At 34.8% G+C, this 27795-nt stretch overlaps 1 protein-coding gene across 2 annotated transcripts; it reads right to left on the reverse strand.

The window, feature by feature from the left end:
* Window positions 1-2897: 2897 nt before the first annotated feature.
* LOC124454747 lies at window positions 2898-11868 on the reverse strand. 2 transcript variants are annotated; one of them, XM_047005512.1, is made up of 3 exons: window positions 11534-11868; window positions 4958-5151; window positions 2898-4178 (listed from the first exon to the last, which is right to left on the reverse strand). In XM_047005512.1, exon 3 carries the CDS (start codon window positions 4152-4154, stop codon window positions 3081-3083), a length of 1074 nt encoding a protein of 357 aa, XP_046861468.1. In that variant the 5' UTR covers window positions 4155-4178; window positions 4958-5151; window positions 11534-11868; the 3' UTR covers window positions 2898-3080. The 2 variants fall into 2 exon arrangements, with proteins under 2 accessions (XP_046861468.1, XP_046861469.1); XM_047005513.1 differs by lacking the exon at window positions 4958-5151.
* Window positions 11869-27795: the final 15927 nt, after the last annotated feature.

Raw genomic sequence — 27795 nt, forward strand, 5'->3', positions numbered from 1 at the left:
TAAAGTTTACTTGCCCGCTATTACAAAGCATAAATAATGATTAAATGTTATGTAATTTTACTCAAAAATGAAAAAATACTCCACACAAATCTCACTCAAGTTATAACATTGTGCACAATGACGTTATTCCCTGAGTCACAGGGATGAAGAATATTTATTTTCATTGAACTAAAATATATGCCGTAATAGAAAAGCATAATAATTTTTTAAAGCCAAATTTTACAACCAGACAAGCGTGCATGTAGTTCAAAATTCAAACAAATTTTACCCCGCGAGAAAACCTCGAAACAGTTTTCAAACCGGCACTATACACACGTGTGTCAAGTGCAATCTCACGGTTCTGTGTGTAAGAACTGAAATCAACTTTTGCATCAGCGTTCCATGTATTTCAGTTCAATGATTTATTTCAACATAACACTTATGAATATCTTCAATAGGGACGTTTAGACTAAAATCACGTACGCTTTCTATTAACATTTTATTCTCGTTGCCTGTAGAACTTGCATTAGCTTTCTTCTTGATATTTCCAATGCTGAATCATTTTCAGTTCTAGTTAATGGAAAGTTGATGATTTCGACCAGTTTAATGAAACGACCCCACTTCAAAAGCAAGTTTACAGTTAGTTACATCATCAATGTAACTAGGGGTAGTGGCTAGACTTAGCTTGGAGCCGGTCTATAATGGAGCCGTAAGGCGCCTTTTCCCCTCCACTAGCCTTGGGTGGGCACCTTAGGCAAGTGCTAGTACACCCTTTGCCTCCCTTGCCAGGGTCACGGCTGGGCGGATAAACTACTAGAGTGCTAACACTGGCGGTTCTGATAGTAAAATCGGCTTCAGTTTCGGCAGAATGCAACGAGCTCCTCTGTGGTCACTGGCCAGGGCGGAAGGGCTCCACGACGAGCTCAACGGCCATCATGTCCTCGTGCCTCCGAGGTAGGTTTTCGAGCCAGAGCCTAGGACAAGGACAGTCGACCCGTGGATCTCGCTGTCACCGTCCCAGCTCGCTAGACCATGACAGATGAGCCTGGGTGTAATGGGTGGGGCCAGTACTGCGCACACTGCACTTCACTTTAAAACTCATCTGCGCTGGCTCGAAGGATACGTTCACGTCTGCTACGCTTTCAACTCTATCAAGTCTTGTAGCGATGGGAAAGGGGCGAAACCGGCAGGTGAAAGATGTCAATAGAAGCCGCAGTCTCAATCCTGCATGCAGGCGGTTCGGGATATTGGTCTCCTGTTGTTGACCCGAGATGACAAAATCACTCGGCAGCACCCCCGAACGAACAAGCAGCCCTTTTTAGGGACAGCAGTGCTTGCTCTACAAGGAGAGGGGCCTAGAAAAGGTGGTCTAACCAAAGCTCGTCTCTCATCCCCCCAGTTGGCTTGCCGTGGTCAACGGGCATCTTTACTAGCGGTCGAACAACAACAAAGAAAGGAAGGTATGCACCCACCGGTATGGGTGCAAAAGCACTGAAACTGGCATGCTAGAACATCAGAACCATGCTTGACAAAGCTGACAGCAACAGACCTGAACGTCGCTCTGCTTTGATTGCACATGAACTGTCCAGGCTAGATGTCAACATTGCTGCCCTCAGCGAAGTTCGCTTCCCCGAAGAAGGCAGCCTTCAGGAGTATGGCGCCGGATATACCCTCTTCTGGTCAGGAAAACCTGCAACAGAAAGGCGTCTCGCAGGCGTCGGCTTCATGGTTAGAACCTCCATCGCTTCCAAGTTGGAAAACCTGCCAACTGGTCATTCTGACCGCATCATGTCCATGCGCCTCTCTCTGAAGAACAAAAAGTATGCCACGCTCTTCAGTGTGTATGCCCCAACTCTTCAAGCTGTGCCTGCAGAAAAAGACAAGTTCTACTCAGAGCTCCGCAGAGTTCTTCGAAGCACCTCCGTAGACGAGACTGAGCTGAAAAGCGTTCACCAGTTCACCTACCTGGGGTGTGTTATCACATCAGATGCGAAGATCGACAGCGAGGTCGACAACAGACTGGCCAAGGCAAGCAGCGCTTTTGGCAGACTGTATAACAGAGTGTGGAACAACAATTCTTTGAAGAAGAGCACCAAGAACTGCGTGTACAGAGCCGTCGTACTCACCACCCCTTTGAGGATTCTCGTACAGAGAACTTGAGGGAGAAACGCCGGAGGAGGAGGAAGAACCGGGAAGCTTCAGCAGCCGTACCTGACGTGACCTTTGACTGTAGCCGCAGCGGCCGAACCTGTTTGTCTCGCATCGGAGTTGCCAGCCACGAGCGTGCCTGTAGTCGACGTGGACAGCCCCCTTTATAAAATCTTCGTTCGCGAAGCCAAGCCAAGAGGAATATCCCTGAAAGCACGCGTTTACTTAGAATATAGCCTTGATGACGATTGGCCACTGTTTTATGGTTTTTAGCAAATCATTAAAACTATTGTCCATTCTACTTTGAAGAAATATTTGTGACACCTGAAATCTACTCCCAAATTGCTCCCCTTTCTTCCAATTCCACGCGTTTGCTGTTTGTAAAATTTTGACAACGTAGCTACAGGGACAAGGAATAAGAACTGAATGTTTGTAATCTATCGATTTACTTTCAGGGAACTTTGTTTTAACTTTTTTGGTATCTCTTTAACTTCATCTTACGCGAGAAGCCCGCTAACATTTAGCAAACGTCGTAGCTTTTCTTGATGTCCAGACTAGTTGTTCTCCAGCAGAAGGTTATCTTTGATTTTACCTTTTAGTTTTTCAAGGCAAATCATTACCAACTGAGCTAGGTTAAGAATTTCTTCACGCTTAATATATGAATTTTCCGCAAACTCGCAACATTATTTAAATCAATCATCATTCACTATCTCCCTATCAAAATTTACTCGTTTACACGAAGGACCCGTACCTGCATCAGACGCACCTGCAGAAGACGACTGTTTTAATAGATTACAGATTAAATTCAGATTAATAAACACAAATCAATTAGCTATATAGACTACAAGCTTAACTACATTTTTCATATTTTTCTTTCATATTTTCATCATCAGTACTAATTTTTAAGGAAGAAAGACATGTTAAGAAATAACCACTTAATGTGAAATACTGTTTCAATGTTTAAATCGTTTGTACGGTTCAACATTAATTCGTCCTTTAGGAATTTCCACGTGCATATATGGCGTATAGACGGTGTCATTTCTTACAACAGGGTCAGTGCTCACAGTTGTATATGAAGGCTTGAATTCCTTAATTATACGATATTCTTTTGGCGTTTCCTTTAGCAACATGTCATAAATGTCGTTCCAATTATCTCTACTGTCTCTGGGGTATTTCCTGTGCATTATATTTGCAGTAGCAACTGGAAGAATTGTCAGTACTTGTCCACGAAATATTATATCAGCGGCAAGAATCACAAATTTTTGACTTTCCCACCAACTCTCCTTTTCGTATATTAATCGATAGGGAAGTATGGATTTTATGGCGTCCTTGTGAAAAGCATTAAAAGCAGCGTCGAAATAAATTGAAACAGGTATTACTTCACGGAAAGGAAAAATTTTATAATCATAATAACATAACGGCTGGCCTTGTATTGTTGGACGTGGGCAGTAAAAAGGCACTCCAATTGCAGGCTCGTATTTCAAAAGAAAATACTCAAACATTTCCAATGACGTATTACACTGACGATACGTCTTTTCAAAATCGGAATTTGAGAAATGGTATGATAAATCTCCATCCAAGAAAATATAATAGAGGTAGGATTGTGAAGAATTCATTGCCAACTCGTACAGAATGTTCCTTCCAGAACTCCAAGTTGTACCAGGCCTAAAAATGTAGCTAATGTTGTAACTAGGTGTGGAGAATTGAGTTGCAGAACACATGCTTTTCCAAGACAGCACAAGGACATCATGCTCTGCTTTATGTCCAAACATTTGTGGGTTAAGAAGATTGTCCAGTAAACAAGACTCTGTTTGTATTAAGTAGATAAAACGTTTATTTTGGTGATTTGATTTGACTTGAATTTTTATACTGCTTGAATTGCTGCTCTTACACGTTTCATGGAACGACTTCACAACATATGTGTTCTGTTTCCATTTGCCAACTTTTAGACAAATACAAAGAATTGTGATGAAAATGAGCCAAGGAAAAGTTTTCTTGAAGTTTTTTCCCATTATGATATTGACCATGACGTTCTAAATTACTTCTGTGGGCTGTCAAAGAAAAACAAAGAAAAAAGCTTGAACGTCTGTATGTTGATAAATTTAGGAAATTCAATTTACTCAGATGTTTACGAAATTTTCAGTTCGCAAGTATTGTTAGAGTAACACTTGCTGTTAGATATTTTAAAAATAATCACAATGTTTACGCAAGGAGTATATTAATTTGAGATGCAATTAAATTTTTTTTTTTCATTTTACCACCCAGAATTTTAGGGCATAGTATCTACTATAAGACACTTATTACTAATTACTCTAAATTTTATGAATAGTTCTATACAAGCTGCTGTTTACTGCTCAACGTGTGAAATTGAATACTGCGTTTTTTTAGAGATAGCAAATGCTGCACCTCTAAATAGGGTCAGAATCAGAACGCCCAAAATGAAATTCGCTTACTCGTAGGCAAACCCTGCAGAAATAAACACATGGCTAAGAAAACTAGTCAACAAAAAAATTTTAGGGAAGAACCAAGATTTATGGTATATTGGATAGCTTTTAAACATGCAACAGCTTGATTAATTTGTGTTAGTTACTCTCAAAACTTCATTGCGAAGGAGCTATTTGTTTAAAAAATAAGTTAAGGAAATAACATCCATTTGTATCACTGTTTGACGTGAGGTTACGCTATTGATATTAGATCCCAGTTATGGAAATGCTTCAGTAATTTAGACTATTGTGTTTCTTTTTTGCAATAAATGTCTTTGAAATAAAAATCTTTTGAACACATATCCTACAGTGTGTGTGGTGCGATACGACTAAAAATATATACATACTTTCAAGTTGTTTAGTCAAAAAAGTCAGACATTCTTTCTTTTTTTATTGGCGAATTTAGTGGGTCACCACTAGTAGAAAAGTTAATAATCTTTTTTGTTCTGATTTCTGAGGCAGATCCAGAAATTTTGGTGACAGATGCACTTCGAGCGTTGAAACCGCAAGCCCTCTGAGTTTATCCGGTAGAATGCTCCTCCTAAAAATTTTGATATTTAGATCGTTGAAAACGCAAATTCCCCCGTTTTTACGGAATAATTTGCAAAAATTTGCTTGCAAAAAATGCTCGCAAGATCACACAACAGCGAGTGCGTATCAGTTTTACCAAATAGTATTTTGCACATACTATATATATAGCTAGCACTTCCCATTACTTTTAGTTTTGCACAACCAATAAAAAGTCACGAAGATTATCGAACAAAATTACTATTATAAGTAAAAATGAAAAAAGGAAAATTTGTGAGAATTTAAATGGAGCCACCAATGTTTGTATATGTAATAGCATGGTTTCGAGTGCAATTTGGGAAAAACATCCACGAATGATTTTTTCACATCTAAACAATCTACGAAGGCTTTAAACTATATTTCTCGATTATTAATATAGTTACATCTATGATTTTATTCATTTGCCATACTTCATATCATAAGCTTCTTTGTTGTATTATATTACTTAATTCATCGCATTTTCTGCTGGTTGATTATAACAGTTCTAGAAAAACACGCACACGGTAAAAAGAAATTGGCCATTTTAGCCCCATGAGGTCGTTTTGGCTTTTGAAAATGCTAGCCATATTAGCTAACATTGAGGGCTAAAACAGATAACAGGGCCGCTTTGGCTCAGTGAAGGTTATTTTTGTTCTACAATTGGTGCCAAAATAGAAAGATGGGGACCATTTTAGCACCATTAGGTCGTTTTAGCTTTTCAAATTGCTTGCCATATTGGCTAACAATGAGGGCTAAATGAGACAGGAGAGGCCAATTTGGCTCCAAGGCGGTTGTTTTTCTTCTACAATTGGTGCAACATTGGTTCGAGAGCAACTTGTTGACTGCATCGAATCGGGTGACTCAATTAAAATATGGCGGCCAACTATTTCATGCTACACGCGTGTTCGATTGCTGTTTACACGGGGAGAACGGCCGTAGATATTTATAATATTACAATAAAAAGCATATGCTATTGTAATTCAAAGTAAAATTACGTCGGTCGTTTTTTCTGAACATTGATATCAATATGCGTTCGCTGTATCAGCGTTTATAAAAAATAAATTTTAATATACAGTTTGATAACGTTATGACGCGGATGCAACCGATGCGACACACTTGGCGAAATATGCAATAAAAGAAACATAAATCGCTGTAGACGTTAAGAAACTTTGTCTCCTCAGAATACTATTTTGCACGTGTCTTCGGTATACTTCATTGCAAGAGGCAAGTCGATTATTAGCTATTAAAATTTTTTACTCAAGAAAGAATATATATTTGATACAACACATTTAAGAACGAGCTGATCAACGTTTCCATCGTAAGTACATGCTGTTTTGACTATATTTCAATAAACACAGAACTTGGCCAAGGAATAATTCAACATGTAAGTTCACGTGTAACAAGGTTTGGCGACCAGTGGTTGACGGTTGACCCGTTTTATTTATTATTCTTAGCGTAACTTTAGCAAGAAACGGTGTTTTCAAACAAGTGCTGCTATATTGTAACGTAATCAAAGTAAGGTGAAATTTTATTTGTTTCGATATTGTAGTTATTATGAACAAAGACAATGGGGAACAATGAACATCCTATAATGGCATTGTCGATTTGCAATTGGTTGAATAAAGCATACAATTTATTGTTTTTAGCCACAAATAATACCAGCAACTTCTTATTTAAGTAATTTAGTGTGTTGGTAAGCACAAAAAAGCTTTAAAATTTAAATGATCCAAATGAACAAAGGATGGTTGAAATGTACATGATAGATTGATGATAAATGCGTAAAGAACAGCAAAATAGATGAATTAATAGACGATGGCAACGGAATTTTTTTCATACGTTTATCATAGATAGCTATGGAATACTTAATTTGGTATTTTTGTGTCTCTTTTAAATTTTGCTTTCGAGAAAATTTAACATAAAATTGAATCCTTTTTCGCCATTTTTGAAAAAAGCCTTATGCTAAATTAAGCCGGAATACATTACTGACGTCATTAGTTGGTATTAACTGAATGACGCAATATAAAATAATAGTATTATAATAATATATAGAACATTTGTTCACTGGAATTTTAAAACAAAAACAACAGTCGGCGGTTGTTAAGATTAACAAAAGTTGTGTAGTATATCACGCTTATATACTTTTCCAATATTTATTCGTTATAAGACGTAGAAACGTTTATTTTGGCAGATCTTACAACTAGGCTTTCGCGACATACCATGTGTAAGCGTGTTTTCGTATACTGAACATTTCGTTCAATAAAAATATTTCATTTTCCAATATTACAAACCTGTGACCAACAAAGAGTTATATAATCATTAATTATTTGTATATATAAATAATTAATGAGAGTCTTTGCGATTTTATGTAGTCTTATATAGGCGATAAAATGTAAGCCGTTAAGTTTTGTTCTTGACTGTAGAGTTAAGGACTGAGAAGTGCACAATGTACAAGTACACTTTTCTATTAACTTAAATTTACGGTCTTTCGTGATAACATGCTTGTTTAAAATGTGTATAAAGTCCATCTGGTGACGCGAAGCGTTTTCGTATGCTAGCATAAACACAAGCACGAAATGGTCTTCGATGTTTATCCCTAAAATTTGAAAAATCCACCTAGAATATCATTGATATGCGACTAATCGATACAGCTTGTGTATTCTCTCCAGATCCTCATCAGACAGGGGCCAGTTTTCTTCTAGATACACTGTAAATTTCAGGTGGCAAAATTTTTACCCCTGTCAATGAGATAAACAATGTGGGGTAGTAATTACCCTTATTTCTAGGGTAATTCCAAATCAAGGTACAACAATTTACCCCACTTAATAGGGTAATGAAAGAGACTAAAATAATTGCCCGGTTTTTGGTGTTCTTGGTAATAATTACACCTAAAAGTGGGAGAATTTCTTTACGTTGAAGATGGGGTAAACAGAAGATGGGGTAAATCAAAGTAAGGGGTAAAAGTTACTACCTACCTCTTGGGTAAAACTACAATTGATAAAACAAATATGGCGGATTTTCAAGGAGTGAGCATAGCGATGCATTCTTATAATTGAATTTAAATTATTATTTTTAAAGACCAGGTGTATAATATGCTGCGATGAACTTTATAAGATAAAAACTAATTTTATGGAGAAGAAGCGGAGCATGTGTTCATGTCATGTGGAAATAATACGCAGTCTTTCTGGTGAGTTTAAAACGGAATTTTTATTAATTTTTATTAATACAACAATGACATAAACAATTATGCACCGTTACACTAACAATGCACTTTGTACATGCCACATGCGTTATATATCTATAGATGTCCACCGTTATATATTTGTAGATATCCACCTTCACATTCATCATTAAAACTTGGGTATTCTGAACGGGTAACAAAAAAAATACTCTCACTTAAATTGCTAACCGTTGAGGGTTCCAGGAAAATTTGTTACAAAAACTAAATACAAAGGCTAGTTTGTGAAGTGCCGGCAATGAGATGACAGCGATATGCAAATGGCTTTTACTACAGAAATGTTCCTCTTCATTATGATCAACCCACAACACACAGTTTTACATAAATTCCATGGATAGATATCCATTTGATCTAAAGAGTTTCATATAAAATGTTATTCAGCTGGTTTACTTCATTGTAGGTATATATTTTTTTACCTTTTGCATATGAATATGTTGATTGAGTTATTACGTCCATGGTAATGATGTTGTTGAATTCACTTTTTTGTTTTCATAATAGATCATGATACACAAACTCAACAGCATTAAATTTTGAACATAGCATCTTGTTACAACAATAGTAACTTATATATCTAGTTCATCAAAGTACATGGATTGTTTCAATTGTATACCATTTGTACTTATATAACTTATAATTTGATATTTCAATTTGATATTTTTTCTATAAACTGAAAGCACAGTTGGAATTAAACACAAAAATGTTTCTAAACACTGTTTATGTAAGAAGCAAAGACATGTTATTTTCTGCACTTGCAGAAAAGGAATGTAAAAGAATATTTTACAAGAAACTAAATAAACATTGGTAAATGACTTGAATAGCACCAGATTTGTACACCTGTAAAAATGTGAATCTATGGTATATTACTAGACTTTTTAGTGAGGATGTAACAAGTCAAGTTTCTTTGGTAGACCACATTTCACTTTATACTATCTGTCAGCCTTCTATGTTCATCTGTTAATTACTTAACATGCTGTTTTAAACTTTTATCATTTGAAAAAATTTCTTGTCACTTATAAATGATGGCTTATTATAGTAGCCTAAATGATATCGGGAAATGCGACCATTTAGTTCTTGCAAGATAATGATCTGCTTTGATGTAATGTTTTAGCATTTCTTTGATAACACATACATATTGTAGCAAACACTTGAGAATGTCATGCAACACATTAGGTGGTAGACTACGGTGGCCATTAGTGACACGTTCATTCTATAGAAAATCGTGCTTTCATTTAGTAAATTAATTGATTCAATAATAAAAAGACAGTTTGCCTTACAAAAGTAGTCAACTTCAGCAAAACAACCGTATTCCACAAATAACAAAGAACAGTTTTCTATTTTAGTGACGTGTTCTGTACAATCTTGGTTACTGTTTCGTAGAAAAATCTTCCATGTTCCGTAGAAAATTGTTGCATGTTCCGTAGAAAATTAAAAACACTGCGGGCGCATATACTTTATAATCTGTGATACATGAAGTTTCTTGTCATTTGATCAAACATGGCGGCTTGTCGACTCTGCAATGTGAACCTTTTTATGCCATGCAACTTCTGTCCTTATTGCGGCTGTAAAGTACAGGTATGATGACGATTGATTGTATAATTTGAAAGAAAATATCACTCAGACAATTTGTCTATTCTTTTGTAGCCGAATAAGACATTATAGAGAACTATTTTAATTATTGGTATAAATATAATATCATAATTAGCCTACTAAAGAATGAGCATGGTATTGAAATGGATTTACGAACTGTTAAGTGTAGACTTAAATCTTACAATTCAACCAGAAGGCAAACAGTTTCCGAGGACCTTGTGCGCGAAACTATTTGGAATGAGATGCAAGGTCCTGGATGCTTGGCTGGTTATCGGAAGATGTAGCACATACTTAAACTAAAGCATCACATACATAACTTACTTACTCAACTAGTTGAAACACATGTCTAAATTAATAAGAAACCTATTTTACATCAGTCACTGTTAAACTCCCCCATGGGATCTAAAAATTGTTAGAAGGTGAAAAATGCCAGTTGCATAACAGGGAAGCAAAAATTATTAAGTCAACCCTGACAAAAGCAGTACGTTTTGGTACCTATGTTTATGATCAACAACAGCTTGGAGAACAATAGAGTAGAATCGTTTTCGATTGTAGCAATCTTGTTCAGAATTTGAAGGTGCTATAATCTGAATATGAGTGCCATCAATGGCTCCAGCGCAATGAGGAAAGCCCCATGTTGTTAGAAAGGCATCAAGATACTCTGCAGTCTATCGCCCGTTGGCCATTTGATAACAAGACGCAGTAACACGTCAACAACAGCTGGGCAAACCTCGTTCACGATTCCACAGGCTGTACTTTTCCCTATACCAAAACGCCAAGCTAATGAACGCAAATCTTCATTGGTAGCCATGTGCCAATGAGAAATTCCTACTCTTTTTCGCAGAGGGATAGTCTTTCTGAAATTTGTATCTTCTCGCAAGAGAGTGTCATTGATCTTGTCGCCAACGAAATCGAATATTCCCTTAGACATACGGAAATTTTCTAGCCACAACCCATCATCTTTCCACGATCTATCGATAGTTTTTTCCAAGAACCAACCAGTGCCTTTGCTTGCATCCACCCAGAATCGTCTTTCACTCATTAATTTATTCCCTAGAGCGCCAAAAAACCAAAAATAAAACTGGCCGTCCCTTTTTTTACTTCGCTGCTTTCTCAGTTTCAAAAAATATTTCTATCTTCTTACACGACGCATTCGCATCTTTTTGTGTTATTCAGATGTAATATTGAAATGGTTGCGATCACTTCGTCCGCCATATTTTGATTGCAATAACATAAGTATTACATTTTGTTGTCAGGGAAACTAGCTCGGCTTACGTGTCGCGTCAGTTCGTATCATTGGAAAGGCTATGATTTCACAAATAATGCATCATAAATGGTATGTTAAATGAACGTCGGATAAACGTCAGGTAAACGTTGTATGAACGTCTGATATATGTTGTATGAACGTCGGATAACTTGGTTTAACTAAGCCTAAAAATTCTAGTTCTCTTACAGCAAATATAGGATTAAATCTCACACAAGGGCAAAATATAAACCAAGGCCAGGCCAGTACAAAATACATAAGTAATGAAATTTGAAATTAAACGAGACTTACCTAAAGTCAAAGTTGGATTGTATTTCTCCTAGATGGAAGGCAACTTCGAAATTATTACACAGTATAAAGTCAAACACTGGGGCTACTCCAGAGCCCTCTATTAGTAAGAGTTGGGACATCTATTGTTGTCCGTTTAGCTTACGCTGATTGGGCAATATTGATCACCTAATCAATTTCCGCCATTTTGGTTCCTAGTTTTGAAATTTGAGTTAGTATTTATATAGCAATTGCTGCTAGTAATACAGTATTTTGAGCTAATATTGCGTTTTTTAATGGATAAGTTTGTAATAACTGATTGCTGACGGCTACTAAATGTCATTAAATATCGCAAGAATCGAGGATTACGAAAAAAATGAAAGAAATGCCTTTACGTCGGACTTACGAAATTTGATTGCGTATGGTGATTGTTGTGCTGAACTGCTTTTGATATAAGGTTCAGGTAACTGACTCAAGTAGAGAAACATTTTTGGGCCAAATAACATTGCAAAGTTCGTGCTGATGCAGTTTCAATAGTTTTGTTACTCCAAAGCTTGTTTTTTAACCGAAGATGAATTCTCATTATGTTCTTAAACTGGTCAATCTACAAACCTCTCAATTCTCAGCCTCTTTCACACTAAAACAAACAACTATACCAAATCACAGAAACTCTTATGATTTTCCATGTTGTATTTTGTATTTTTAGTTCATCATTTAAAAATGAAGTAATTATAATTAAGATATTTACTGAAACAGTTGAGTACAATATATTTTGGTAATGAATTGTACAAATGTAATCTACTTCTGCAGCTCAAATTAGAACATTACTTCCTTCTAGACTTGTCAATGATATTTTAACTGTAGGTTTTGTTTATAAGATCACAGAGGCATATCTCCATAATTTCAGCTATTTGGACTTTTCTACAAACCTCTCAATTCTCAGCCACCTCCACACTAAAACAAACAACTATACCAAATCACAGAAACTCTTATGAATTTCCATGTTGTATTTTGTATTTTTAGTTCATCATTTAAAATGAAGTAATTATAATTAGGATATTCACTGAAACAGCTGAGTACAATATATTTTTGGTAATGAATTGTACAAATGTACCCTACTTCTGTAGCTCAAAGTAGAACATTACTTCTCTTCTAGACTTGTCAATGATATTTTAATTGTAGGTTTTGTTTATAAGATCACAAAGGCATATCTCCATAATTTCAGCTATTTGGGCTTTTTAATGTATATTACTGCTGTTGTCGTATATATTAAAATATTGCTGGCCTTCTGATACATATTTAGGTGCTGCTAGCTTTTTGATATATATATTTCACTGGCAATACAAGGCATAGAATTTGAACATGGGGCTTAGCCCCCTCCAACATACCCCTGTTTAATCATTAAACACATACTGAAGTTTTGTCATTCCAAGATTACTATATGACAATCATCGTATTGTTTTAGTCAATTTTTTGTCGTCTGTGACGGTTTAGAGCGCATACTCGAGCGGCTTTCAGATGCTGGGGCCAGAGTTTCTTTCAGAACCTGATCAACGACCTTCGGGATTAGATACCTCATACTCCAACCTACAATTGCCATAAAAGGTACACAGGCACAAGAGGTCAACCGCGACTCGGAATATCTTAGAGATTAGTAGAATGTCTTAGGGAATTGCACTTTTCTTGGAGTAGAATAGCTGAATTAATGGGTATCTCAAGAAAAACATCACAACACAGACGTGTAGAGTTTCAAAGAGATGTGAAAAAATCTTGGTCTACCATAAGTGACATCGAACTTAGAGAAACAATGCAAGAAATTATGAGTGTTATACCAGGAATACGACAAACACGTATGGTAGGTGTACTGAGGAGCCTAGATATAAGGGTCCACCAGTCACGTGTGAGAACATTAATGCGTAATTTGGAGCCAGTTGGAACAGCACTTCGTTAGCGGGGAGCAATTCATAGAAGAAATTATAATGTGCGTTGTGCAAATGCTCTGTGGCACATCGATGGGAACCATAAAATGACTCGCTGGCAAATGGTGGTTCATAGATCCTTTAATGGCTACTCCAGGTTGATACCATATTTAAGCTGTGCTACTAACAACAAAGCAAATACAGTTTTAGAATTATTTCAAAATGCATGTCGTTTATATGGATTAACTTCAAGAGTGAGATGTGATCATGGACTTGAAAACGTGGGTGTTACTCGAATGATGTTGGAGTGTCGTGGAACAAACAGGGGATGTATCATCACAGGTGCTTCAGTTGACAACCAGCTAGTTAAAAGGCTTCACAGAGATACTACTGGTGTTCTAAGGGCTTATATTGATCAATTTAACATGATGGAACGTTCAGGTCTTTTTGATCCTTCCAATGAGGTATATCGTCTTGCACTACAGCTTGTTTTTGTCACATTCATTGATCATTCCTTAGAAGATGTTGTTAATCAATGGAATCACCATGGAATCAGTACTGAAGGAGGGCTATCGCCTTTTTAACTTTGGTCTGAAAGCATTGTATGATGTACAACACAAAGCAACTTAACTTTAGACAACGTACTATCAAGCGATGAAGTTGAATCATATGAAATAGAAGCACGTGATAAAATTGGAAATGTAGCTGGTGTTGTTGTACCTGAAACCACACTAAATTTAACTGAAGATCAGTTTGCCTATATTGCAGCTTTAGCAAGTCAAAACAACAACTTATTCGATAAGGTTTACACGTACTTGCATAGTTTAAATGCCTTTAACGCAATGTTAAAGACAAAACACAGGTTTCCTTGGACATGATGATCATCAGAGGGACGGATCAATGCTTATTTGACAGCAAGGGTGCAGATTTTCCGAAAGATGTGTTCATAGTTATCTTAGCTAAAGTTGCTAGAGCTTTGGGCTATTTCCGATTTTTAGGCTTACAGAAGAGTGAACCACCTTGCATATTGAAAATATTATTACCTTTATAAAAATAATTATATGATTTTTGTCAATGAGCGTGTATTTAGTAATTTATTTCAACTTTAATGTTTTCATGAAATGGCACATGGTAATATTCAATTGAAAATGGTGGTGGTATAAAACATGTAATTGTTTTTGAAATGAAAAGTTCAACCTTTACTTAGTCTTACTGTATAATTTAATAACCTCTAACACTGTTATATTAGGCATCTACATTACGTAATCACATTTTAGCATTTTTCTTATGACGGTGCTGGGGAATTTTTTTTTGGGAAGGTGCGCTGCCCCTGCCACCCCCATATAATCCACCCCTGATGATCATGCATGTCAATGCAAGTGAAGTACGTTACATTGAAATAAAAACAACTTATTAAGCAACAATCAAAATGCTTTTGCTATCCTGAATTTGTACTTTCATCAATAGATATGACGTAACAACAAGGCTAAAATGATATGATTCTTCTAAAGCAGCGACCTCCTTCACGGCAACTCTATTTTTGCAAATTTCATAATTTCTTGTCGGCTTATGATATCACTTATAAAAAATATTGACTACGTAAATCCAAGAGTTGTTATTTTTATTGCCAATATCTTAACTGAGCTATAAAAATTTAACAAAAGATAACATTTAAAAAATGTTTCAAAACTTTAACAATTAAACACTAACAATACTTAAAACTAAAACGCAACATTTCATAAAATTATATTTGTTGCAAAAACAGTTATTCCTATGGAGTATATGAATGTCTACTTTTACATTCCTACGGAGAAGTAAAAGACTTCTTATAGGACTCAAGAACAGCTTTTAATGATACATTGAAAGACTTTTCATTAATAAGCTGGTTTGGAAAAGTGACTCTAAATGGCAAGTAGAAGCAAAAAACAAAGTGGCATTATTGAATTTTACTTTAATCTGATATAATCCAAAATTTGGCAGTCTGGTGGAACCTGTAGTAAAAATCAGAAATTTTTCAAGAATTGGATGATCTGCATTAAGAATAAATTGCTGCAGATTATTAGCAATTGTTGACTCACTTTTATTTAACACCTCTGGGAACTCATAAACGTCAACCCCTGCTGATTGAGTCTTTTAAATTTCACTGCATGGAACAAATAGTTCTTAAAACTTGTTTGGGAATTCTTTCACTTTATCTCCGAATCCGAGTGCATTTTATCCTTCGGCAATTTGGTTAAGAACAATCTTTCGCCGGCCAATGACACCATGGATGATTAGTAGTTAAACAATCTTCCTTTTATTTTCATTTTGGTATAAAATTACAATAGATAAAAAATAAACAAAAAGCTGATAAATAAAGGGCAAAAATTCATAAACTATGTATGTGTCACACACCAATGATTCTTTGTGCTTATGGTCACATTTTATGTTTCAAATCCAATTGCATCATATTGAGTAATATACCATAACTAAGACAATAGACATATAAATAATCATGTATAATTTCAGTATGTTATGTTGTATTGTAAGTTTAGAATAAAGTCCAATTTGGCGCCTTATAGGAAACATAAAGCAATTGATATAAAAGTATAGTGTAATTTCTCGCAGAATTAAAAGTTTTCTTTCACCAAGAACACTATTTTTCAACAAATCGGCGTATTGTTGAAAGAAAATTTTTGTGCAACTCTGACAGCTGCTTTCCAGTAACCCAACAAGGTCGAAATGTAGGAAGATTTTAAGTTTATTATTCTGATTCGTCTAATCGTCTCTCCGTTCGGGAAAGGTTATTTTGCCTTTAGTGGTTATGGGTTTGTTTTGAATTGAATTGTCAGCTTTTGTACACCTTAAAGAATGTATACATTTGTTATTTATCAAGCAATTTTTGCGCGCGATAGCTCTTTGCTACTCGTCGTAAGCGACACTGCGGGATAAGACCACTGCAAATAGCTCCCTAAAAAACTTTTACAAACAGGCCCATTTCGTCAATTTTTCAGCAAAAAAAAATTATAGCTATTTCAGCAATAAATCCTACAGCCTTTTTATACAACCCGCCCAAATAACCACAAATAACGAACACACCTAGCAAGATCAATGGTTTGTCATGCGCGTGCAGTAATTTTGCGGTTGCACGTCACGCATCACCACCAGTGAATTCTACAACAACTGGAAGGCTAACTCACAATACACATGCCTAGACTTGTGTGAAGCCACTTAGAAGCTGATTTGCCGCGTCGCGTGTATCTCGCGTGTACTGTTTTATTTGCTTGACGGATTGTTTTGCAAAAACTGCTAACTTGGAAATATTGAACTGTGGGTGATTGTTGGCTCTTCTCATTTACTTCTCCCACTTCTCAAGAACTGGTGGAAGATTTGACATGCATCCATATTGTGTATTGAGCATTTTATAAGCAAGTTCATGCTTATAAATAAATAGCCAAGTGTACAACATGACAAGTATTGCTAATATAACCTGCTCTACATAAATGTCAAAAAGCAACCATCATCCTCAGTTGTTAGACACAGGGTTTTAAAATGATTATAAAGCAAGCAAAGCTATATCATGTTTTAAAATTTTATAGTATATCATATTGATTGTAAAATTAGTTTTTTCTTGTAATACAGGTGATGATAAATGTATGTGTAATATATTAGCTTTTAGGAAATGTGTTTAAAATGTTTGGCCATATTTGTTAAAATATATGATGATTCTATAATATTAGACTAATAATCTTTTTCATACTTGTATTACATTACAGTTTTTATTTAAGTATTTCAAAAGTTATGATTATGGAGTTTCAATTGTGTTTTTGTCTTTTTTTTTATGTGGGTATTGTCCCTTTTGACTCCTTAATGGTGTAATTAATAATAACACAATAATATGGCATAACAGTTTTTTAAAATGAATTCAAAATATTTTTTTGATAACTTTATGAAATATTTTGCAAAGTGTTTTTCTTCTTGTTTACGGTCTGTACTTTCAAAAAGGACTGGAGTGAACTAATTTTGCTCAGAAACACGAAATTTACCGAAAAACAGCGTTTTTTTGCCGTGACAGATTCATTTTCAAAGATTCAAACAATATTATAAGGATACATGTTTGTAAATGTAGATCGTCCAGGTTGGTATAGTCCTGTCATCTTTTTGACTCTGAAGATGACTACCGCTAAGGTTGTCGAAACGTCAGTCAACAAAAACAAAAATAGTCCTTCTATGGATTATACCAACCTGGACGATCTACATTTACAAACATGTAACGATACTCCCGGGTTCAAACCATTTACTTTATTATAAGGATAGACAAGTGTGTTTTACTTCCTTTTAATGAAAAAAAAACAGGGGTGTCAGTTTGGTATTTAAGTTATAAGACATGTTTTTACGTGCCAAAACAAAGTTCACTTTTCATCCTTCTAAAAAGAAGCATAAACATGTACAAATGTCGTTCAAAACTTGTTTTGTATTAAAAGTCCAAAACTGTTTAAGGTTTTTAGACATTAAGCTGGCTCGAAGACCAATTTTTTTCGAAAAAAATCTGGCAATTTCTAAGTGATGTATTTCGCCTCCGTACCCTCAATGGCGGCGATTATTCAGGCTTCAAAGATGGCGGCCTAGTTAGCCCATTGAGTTCTATAATAACTAGAGCGGCTATCTCAAGCGCGGCCTTAGATATCTGATGACGCCAAAAAAATGGCGGATTTCGTCCGCTGCCGCTGAGATTTACCGAAATTGACCGATTTTCCGAAAATTTCACAATTTGCCACTCCCTCCTGAGGAAAGAGTGAAGAAAATGTATGTGTGTATTTGGGATTCGGAAAGCAATTTTTTGATGAAAATCACGATAAAAACCTACAATTCGTAACAGCGAGTCAACCTAGCTTTCCAGTTATCGGCTCCTACGAGGATGTATTTATAATTATCGACGAAAGAGCTATATGTCGGCTACACATCTATGAATGCAGATATGCGTCGTTTTCTTACCAGCGTCAAACTTGCTTGATCGATTAAAAGTCTTTAGTCTGTACAAAAGAGTATATCATAGCTCATCTCCACAGTGGCTCACGGGAGAGAATTTAGCTTATTTGTTATCATTGCTATTTTGCTTCTTTTCGTGGAATAGGCAATGGCTTTTTTCGCCACAATTGTAGGATTTTTACTTGTTTCTTTAAAAAAGTAAATATTAAATCTCAGGATATTTACGGATTTTCTGTAATTGAGCTTCGTATGAAATTTCTCAAGTCTGCATAGGTTTGGTAAATGAAAACAAACAATATTGTATAGAAATTACTTTAAGTAACCTTTTTGTGATGTTCTGAAGTGCAACTGCATCAAATACTTGTAAAGTTGTAGCACATTTTGATTTTGTTGTATTGATATATAAATTGGGCAAAATGCAAATAATCATCAAAAAACTTATGCTTCCAATGGTGTTTATAATTCATTTTTAGTTTTAATAATTCTACCCTTCTTTTTCACTTTGTTTTGTTTTTCCTATATTTGCAATATAAGTGCACAATTTAAATGATTAACACAGTTTTCACCTCAATAATAAATTTCATAAGCAGTTGGTAGTGCATTTTGTTCTCTGAGTATCCACATTTTGTGTTTTCTTCATAAAAGAATGATGAAATGCATATGGATATGTCATAGCAAGGCAATAAAACCAAATGAATTAAATACCAATAGTGTACTTTTATGCTAAAAGATTAAAAGCTTTTTAGAAATTATAAAGTTATTGGATTATATTACCTCTATATCATCAATCTCATGAAAAGAAATAAGAAGCAAAATATTTGTAGAAAAGCTTTGAAAATTGAAAAACATTTATTTAAAAAAGCAGTAATGATGCATATGATAAATCTCCATTCTGTACTCTAATAGGTAAATAAGCTTAAACTGTTTCTTAAAGAAATATAAGAAATATATAAGAAATATACAGTACAATAATTTTAAAGGTTTCATCACTGAATCTTTGATGCTTCAGTATAGTGCATTAGATATTAGTAACATTTAAACAACACTCAACTAAAATATTTTGATAAAGATATGACATGATTTAAGTTATATAAAACCCAATGGCTTATACAGTTTGATGCTTCACATCTGCATCGAGTCATCATCAATCTCAGTACAAATGTTTACATAGACACAAACTTTATGGCCTTTCCATTTTACATGTTTGTGAATTGACATTTCATTAAGTGTCAAAACACACACAACCTTCTTGCCATCTTTCTTTGGATCATGAACTTTAACTTCAAAGCCTTCAAGGCATCATAAGTGAATCCATTGTCTCCATCCATAGAATTTGACCATGATCAAATTAAATAACTCTGAATAAGGCAGACAATAAATCAATTATCTTTACAGCATTATCATTTTTGACTCTGCCTGGTCAATAACATCTTCCAGTCATCTTTACTCCTTGGTCTTCCCTCAATGTTGTCAGCAAATACAACATAACAAGCTCTGCTCCAAATCATGGGTACTGTTGGGGCTGATCATATCTTTTTGATACTTACTCACAAAGCAAAATGTGTGCAGGGTCTTTTTTTGCATTAGGGAAACTATTTTGCAAATAGATGGGTAAATTTACGATTTCATGCATTAACAAATGACAGAAAAGTATGCAGAATTTTATTGACAAAAACAGGAAAACATCAGTATAATTGGCGTTCAAGTCAGTCTTAAAAAATACGATCTTTAATATGTATTTTGTGGCTTTTCAAGAGCATGTATAATTGCTTTTCAATCGTTGACGGACTAACAAAACAGGCAACTATCTCACCTGTGAGAAGCGATATTTTCCTTTTTGTGGAAACTACGACATCCAACAATTGAACGATTGAAGTGTTGGCATTATAAAAGAAATGCTAAAAAAGATATCGTCACAGAATATGGAGCTAACGATATCCGTATTCTGTGATATCGTGTTTGTTTTTGAAAAATTCTTTATAATTTACTATAGACACCAGGGGGAGGTCGAGAATATTATTTTTCTGCAAAGCGATCATTTCAGCGGAAATACGTCCGTTGGCCGCCATTTTTTTGGTGACCTCGCCCCAGTAAAGTTAGCCGCTCCAGTTATTATAGAACTCAATGAGTTAGCCCAATGAACTCGACATTTGAATAACTGGAATGATAACCGAAGCCAAAAAAATATTTGTCGTCATCATTCGTCATTATACGTCAGGCTCTAGTCTCTCGCGTGTTCATTTTAAATTTTTAAATCATTTGTCCCTTGATAATGGTAGAGTTCGGATCTTGATCAGAGCGTAAAAATAACGAAATTTTTGGAATGAAAAGGTTCACGGAAAGTGAACCAAAGTGATAAATCGAGAAGCAAGGTGAGGTGAACTTGATCGATCTGCTCTTACGCTGCGGTTTTCCTTTAAAACATATCAAAGTCTTTAAGGTAACTGGTTTGAACCCGGGAGTGTCGTTACATGTTTGTAAATGTAGATCGTCATGGTTGGTATTGTCCTAAGAAGGACTGTTTTTGTTGTTGTTGACTGACGTTTCGACAACCTTAGCGGTAGTCATCTTCAGAGTCAAAAAAATGACATGCAAAGTCTTTAAGGATATTCGATTTTTGATATCGAGATGACAACCATTTAGTATTTCAAGCACTATCAAAATCGATTAAAAATACAATCGCTCTGTAAAAAGTAAAAATGCGAGTTACAGACTCAATATTTTTTATGAAACTGGATATTCAAGTTTCTTTTTTCTTCGGAAAAAAAGATCTTTAAATCCACTGAAATGACAAAAAAAGACAAACACTGTCTGACACCGTTTGAAAATTACCTTCCGACGAAAGAAAAATTTACGCTTGAATATTTTCTCGTCATATTTTCTATTGTATTGTCTTTTTAGCATACAGTGTAATTTTCAGTTGGCTTTTCCTCGTTACAAGTTGTAAGTTACAACGAGCTCACTGTAGTAAAGTTTCAGCTGTAAAAAATAGCCTTTTGCGAGGAGTTGGCCTCGTGTATTGTTTGTCGTGATGTTGTTTATATGTTTATGCTTTTGCAATTTGTATTCAAATTTATATTGGCCGTGTATGTTTGGCACTCAGGGGAATGACACTGACGTACAAACTGCGTGAATATTCGACTTTGAAGGACTGGAACTGACGTACAAACCGCGCAAGAGAATAGGACTTTGGCTTCAACTTTATATTTATAAAATGTATTGTCGTTATCATTCCAGATATATCTATATATATATGGAGTTCACTGAGTTAGCCTTCCAGTTGATGTACAGTTTACTCATCATCACACGCAAGCAATCATCGAAAATAAAGATCTACAGATTTAGTTACAGTATGTTGTTTTGGATTCTTTTATTTATTCAAAAAATATCGAGGCCTCACAAAATTTTAAAAAAGGTAATAAACACAAGCATACTATTTGTTGTTGACTTGTAGGGAGAAATGATCGTTGACATAGTCAAAAAAACAATGACGTGTTTTTGTTGCTTTTTTGTATCTAAAGCTTGGTTTTTGCAAATTAAATGTCTCCTCAAATATCTTTCCCTTTTGGATTTGCAGTTTCTCTTGCTAATGTCATCGTTCCCAACTGGTTACAAGCGGGGCATTTTTTCGCAAAAAGTATCATCACAAAATCAAGAAAATATTTTTTACGCCGACGATTTTTTATAGTCATTTTTTTGCCGTTTCATTCGACCGTTTATAAGCTTTGTTTTAGATAAGAACTTTGGCAGAAGTTTTTAGTTACGTCGTTGTTATTGTTTTGTTTGTTTTTTCGTAAATGAGTTACGCTGCAAAAACTTAACTAAGAGGGGATGGATTTACCTCGAGTTTTTAATCAGGTATGTATCTTCCATTTTAAAGGCTTTTTAACAGCATAAGCTTTGTGGACATTGTTAATTTATCAATGTTGTAAACAACGCAAGTTTTGCCGACAAAAAACCCAGAAACTGATCGTATCAAATCGTTTCTTACACCAGAGCAATTGCATTTTGTGTTGTCTTTTTTCCGCCCGGTAGGTCTTTGCAACGTGCAATTCATTCATTGACAAACAAAGAAATAATGTTTTTTGAGCAATGAATCTTAAAGCATTGGATACATCAAATAATAAATTGCATGATTTCCTATGAAGTTTGCTTGATTAAATATCATATGCGTCATGTAAGCTCATTCATCATCATCATATCTTTTCGCGCCAATTAAATTAAATTAAATTAAAATAAAGAGGAAGCTACTACAGCATAAATATTGTGCTAAGTTTACCAATGATTATACGTATAGATAAATGAGCTTTACAACTGTTTTTTCTGGTTGCTACTCTATATCTTTTATGTATCCGCTTTGTGAGATACAATGATGTTAATCTTTTAAATACACAAAATATTTAGCAGCAGGCATGGTGAAAGTCAATGTTGCTTGATATAGCTATATATAATGCAATGGTTTAATACACAAGCAGAGAAGATACATGACAATTAATTAGTGAGTTGTATTGACATTTTATCATGTATTTGAATAAAATAAAATGATATGAATCAATTCAAGAAGTGTGCACTGTTTTCCTTTTGCACAAGTCCATTGTATATAATTGGTACTTGAATTAAAGGTGTCCTTGCCATAACACATGTGATTAATCAAGATCATACTGTACTACACAGAAGATAAGAGTTAAGTCTCCTGAGAAAAAATCTGAATTTTATGCTACAATTTAGTCTGGACACAATGTCACCTTGAATCGGTAAATTTTCTTTTTGTATCATCAACATCCGTAAAAACGAAAATAGTTTGCCAAATATTAAGATTTTTACAAATGCCAAGAGTTTTAAAGTTCACTTGCCCGCCATTACAAAGCATAAATATTGATTAAATGTTATGTAATTTTACTTAAAAATGAAGAAATACTCCACAAAAATCTCACTCAAGTTATAACATTGTGCAAAATAACGTTATTCACTGAGTCACAGGGATGAAGAATATTTATTTTCATTTAACTAAAATATATACTGTAATAGAAAAGCATAATAATTTTTTAAACCAAATTTTACACCCAGACAAGCGTGCATGTACTTCAAAATTCAAACAAATTTTAACCCACGTGAAAACCTCGAAACCGTTTCAAAACCAGCACTATACACACGCGTGTACGGGTGCAATCTTGCGTTTCTGTGTGTAAGAACTGATATCAATTTTTGCATCAGCGTTCCATGTATTTCAGTTCAATGATTTATTTCAACATATCCCTTATGAATATCTTCATTAGGGACGTTTAGACTTAAATCAAGTACGCTTTCTTTTAACATTTTATTTTCGTTGCCTGTAGAACTTGCATTAGCTTTCTTCTTGATATTTCCAATACTGAATCCTTTTCAGTTCTTGTCAATGGAAAGTGGATGAATTCGACCAGTTCAATGAAACGACCCAACTTCAAAAGCAAGTTTACAGTTAGCTAGATCGTCAATACTTAAGAGACAACTAAATTTCCCCCTTTTGTTTAATATCTCAAAACTTGTTGCTACAATACTTTAGCTCATTTTTTCTCTACTGTGAGAGTGGTAACAGAAATATGAATCACTCGCGTCGGCAACTTCCTTGTTACTAACTTATTAAACTCAGTGATCAAGCATAAAAAACTTTCGTAATAATCATGCACTAATATCCCTGAAAGCAAGCGTTTACTTAGAATAAAATCTTATTGACGATTGGCAATTGTTTTATGGTTTTTAGCAAATCATTAAAACTATTGTCCCTTCTACTTTGAAGAAATATTTGTGGCATCTGAAGTCTTCTCCCCAAATTGCTCCCCCTTTCTTCCAGCTCTACGCGTTTGCTGTTTGTAAAATTTTGTCAACGTAGCTACAGGGACAAGGAATAAGAGCTGAATCTTTGTAATCAATCGATTTCCTTTCAGGGAACTTTGTTTTAACTTTTTTAGTATCTCTTTAACTCCATCTTACCCAAGAAGCCCACTAACATTTAGCAAACGTCGTAGCTTTTCTTGATGTCCAGTAGAGTTGTTCTCCAACTACACGTTGTCTTTGATTTTGCCTTTCAGTTTTTCAAAGCAAATCATCACAAACTGAGCTAGGTTACGAACTTGTTCACGCTTAATATATGACTTTGCCGCAACCTCGCAAACATTATTTAAATCAATATCCTTCACGATCTCCCCATCAAAATTTACTCGTTTACATGAAGGTCCTGTACCTGCATCAGAGGCACCTGCAGAAGACGACTGTTTTAATAGATTACAGATTAAATTCAGATTAAAAAACACAAATCAATTAGCTATATGGACCACAAGCTAAACAACATTTTTCATATTTTTCTTTCATATTTTCATCATCAGCACTATTTTTTAAGGAAGAAAGACATGTTAAGTAATAAGCACTTAATGTGAAAACTGTTTTAATGTTTAAATCGTTTGTACGGTTCAACTTTAATTCGACCTTTAGGAATTTCCACGTGCATATATGGCGTATAGACGGTGTCATTTCTTACAACAGGAAAATTCGACACACTCGCATGTGAAATGTTGAAGTCCTTAATTATACCATATTTCTTTGGCGTTTCCTTTAGCAACATGTCATAAATCTTGTTCCAATTATCTCTATTGACTCTGGAGTATTTCCTGTGCTTTACATTTGCAGTAGCAACAGGAAGAATTTTCAGTATTTGTCCACGAAATATTATATCAGCGGCAAGAATCACAAATTTTTGACTTTCCCACCAACTCTCCTTTTCGTATATTAATCGATCGGGAAGTATGGATTTTATGGCGTCCTTGTGAAAAGCATTAAAAGAGGCGTCGAACTGTATTGAAACAGGTATTACTTCACGGAAAGGAAAAATTTATAATTATAATAACATACTGTCTTCCCAGATACTCTTGGACGTGGGCAGTAAAAAGGCACTCCAATTTCAGGCTCGTATTCCAAAAGCAAATACTCAAACACTTCCAATGACGTATTAGACTTACGATACCTCTTTTCAAAATCGGAATTTGAGAAATTGTATGATAGATCTCCATCCAAAAAAATGTAATAGAGGTAGGATTGTGAAGAATTCAATGCCAACTCGTACAGAATGTTTCTTCCAGAACTCCAAGTTGTACCAGGCCTAAAAATGTACCTAATGTTGTAACTAGGTGTGGAAAGTTGAGCTGTAGAACAACTGCTTTTCCAAGACAGCACAAGAACGTCATGCTCTGATTTATGTCCAAACATTTGTGGGTTAAGGAGATTGTCCAGTAAACAAGACTCTGTTTGTACTAAGTAGATAAAACGTTTAGTTTGGTGATTTGATTTGACTTGAATTTTTATACTGCTTGAATTGCTGCTCTTACACGTTTCCACGTAGCTCAATAAAGATTGAACATTTTCATGGAACGATTTCACAACATATGTGTTCTGTTTCCATTCACCAATTGTTAGACAAATACAAAGAATTGTGGTGAAAATGAGCCAAGGAAAAAGTTTCTTGAAGTTTTTTGAATTCATTCGTTTTCTCACTATTTTCCAGACAATGACCTTCTTAATTACTTCTGCAGGCTGTCAAAAGAAAAAGAAAGAAAAAAGCTTGAACGTCTGTATGTTGATCAATTGAGGAAATTCAATATACTCTAATGTTACGGAATTTTCAGTTCGCAGGTATTGTTAGAGTAACACTTGCTGTTAGATATTTTAAAGATAATTATATGCTTACGCAAGAAGTATATTAATTTGAAATACAATTTAACATTTTTTTTTTCATTTTACCACCCAGAATTTTAGGACTTAATATCTATTATAAGACACTTATTACTAATTACTCCATATTTTATGAATAGTTCTATATAACCTGCTGTTTACAGATCAACTTGTGAAGTAGAATACTACGTTTTCTTAGACGTAGTAAATGCTGCCCTTCTAAATCGGGTCAGAATGAGAACGCCCAAAATAAAATTTGCTGATCCACTGGCAAACCCCGCAGAAATGAACACATGGCTAAAAACTACTCAACAAAAAAATTCCAGGGAAGAAACAAGATTCATGGCATATTGGATAAATTTTTGTTATCCAACAGTTTCATTAATTTGGGTTAGTGACTCTCAAAACTTTATGCAAAGGAGCTATTTGTTTAAAAAATAAGTTAGCAAAATCTCATCCCATTTGTATCAGTGTTTGACGTGATGGTACGCTGTTGATATTAGATCCCAGATATGAAAATGCTTCAGTAATTTAGACTATTGTGTTTTTTTTTGCAATAAATATCTTTGAAATAAAAATCTTTTGAACACATATCCTACAGTGTGTGTGGTTCAATACGACTAAAAATGTATACATACTTTCAAGTTTTTCAGTCAATAAAGTCAGACATTCTTTCTTTTTTTTATTAGCTAATTTTGTGGGTCACCACTAGAAGAAACGGTAATAATCTTTTTTGACTAATGCACTTCGAGCATTAAAAGCGCAAGCCCTCTGTGGTTGTCCGGTAGCATGCTCCTCCTGAAAATTTTGATATTTAGATCGTTGAAAACGCAATTTCCCGCGTTTTTACGGCATAATTTGGAAAAGTTTGCTTGCGAAAAATGCTCGCAAGATCACACAACAGCGACTGCGTATCAGTTTTACCAAATTGTATTTTGCACATACTATATTTATAGCTAGCACTTCCCATTACATCAAGTTTTGCACAACCAATAAAAGTCAAGAAGACTAGCAAACAAAATGACTATTATCAGTAAAAATGGTAAAGGAAAATTTGTGAGAATTTTAATGGTGCCATCAATGTTTGCATATGTAATAGCATGATTTCGAGTGCAATTTGGGAAAAATATCCATGAGTGAGTTTTTCACATGTAAACAATCTACGAAGGCTTTAAACTATATTTCTCAATTATCAATATAGTTACATCTATGATTCTATGTCCATATTGTCAGCGTAAAGGTACTTAAAGCATTTCGAAACTATTAACATTCCAATGTGATATATTTTTGCATTTTGCTTGTATTGATTGTAAGTTATCATTTTGCGATATATTGACGATTCAATTTTCTGACTGATGCACTCGCATCAGTTGAATCAGTCTGGATCCACCACTGTTTCTTTAATAGTTGTTTGTCAACTTATTATTATTGCCCTTTCGTAAATCATGTCATAGGGAGCTTTATATATCAATTCCATTTGTCATACTTCATATCATAAGCTGTTTTTTTGTATTATATTACTTAATCCTTCGCATTTTTAGCTGGCTGATTATAACAGTTCTAGAAAAACACGCATATATGCTCTTAATTGATGTTTGTATGAGAATTTATAGTGTATTAAATACGATTACAATAAAATAATATAATAAAAGCAAGTGGTAAATTTGCATTATAGAGACTTTCCGAAAAAATGCGCAC

Source organism: Xenia sp. Carnegie-2017, unplaced genomic scaffold, assembly GCF_021976095.1.
Source record: "Xenia sp. Carnegie-2017 unplaced genomic scaffold, XeniaSp_v1 HiC_scaffold_3, whole genome shotgun sequence".
In the NCBI taxonomy this organism is placed as follows: domain Eukaryota; kingdom Metazoa; phylum Cnidaria; class Anthozoa; order Malacalcyonacea; family Xeniidae; genus Xenia; species Xenia sp. Carnegie-2017.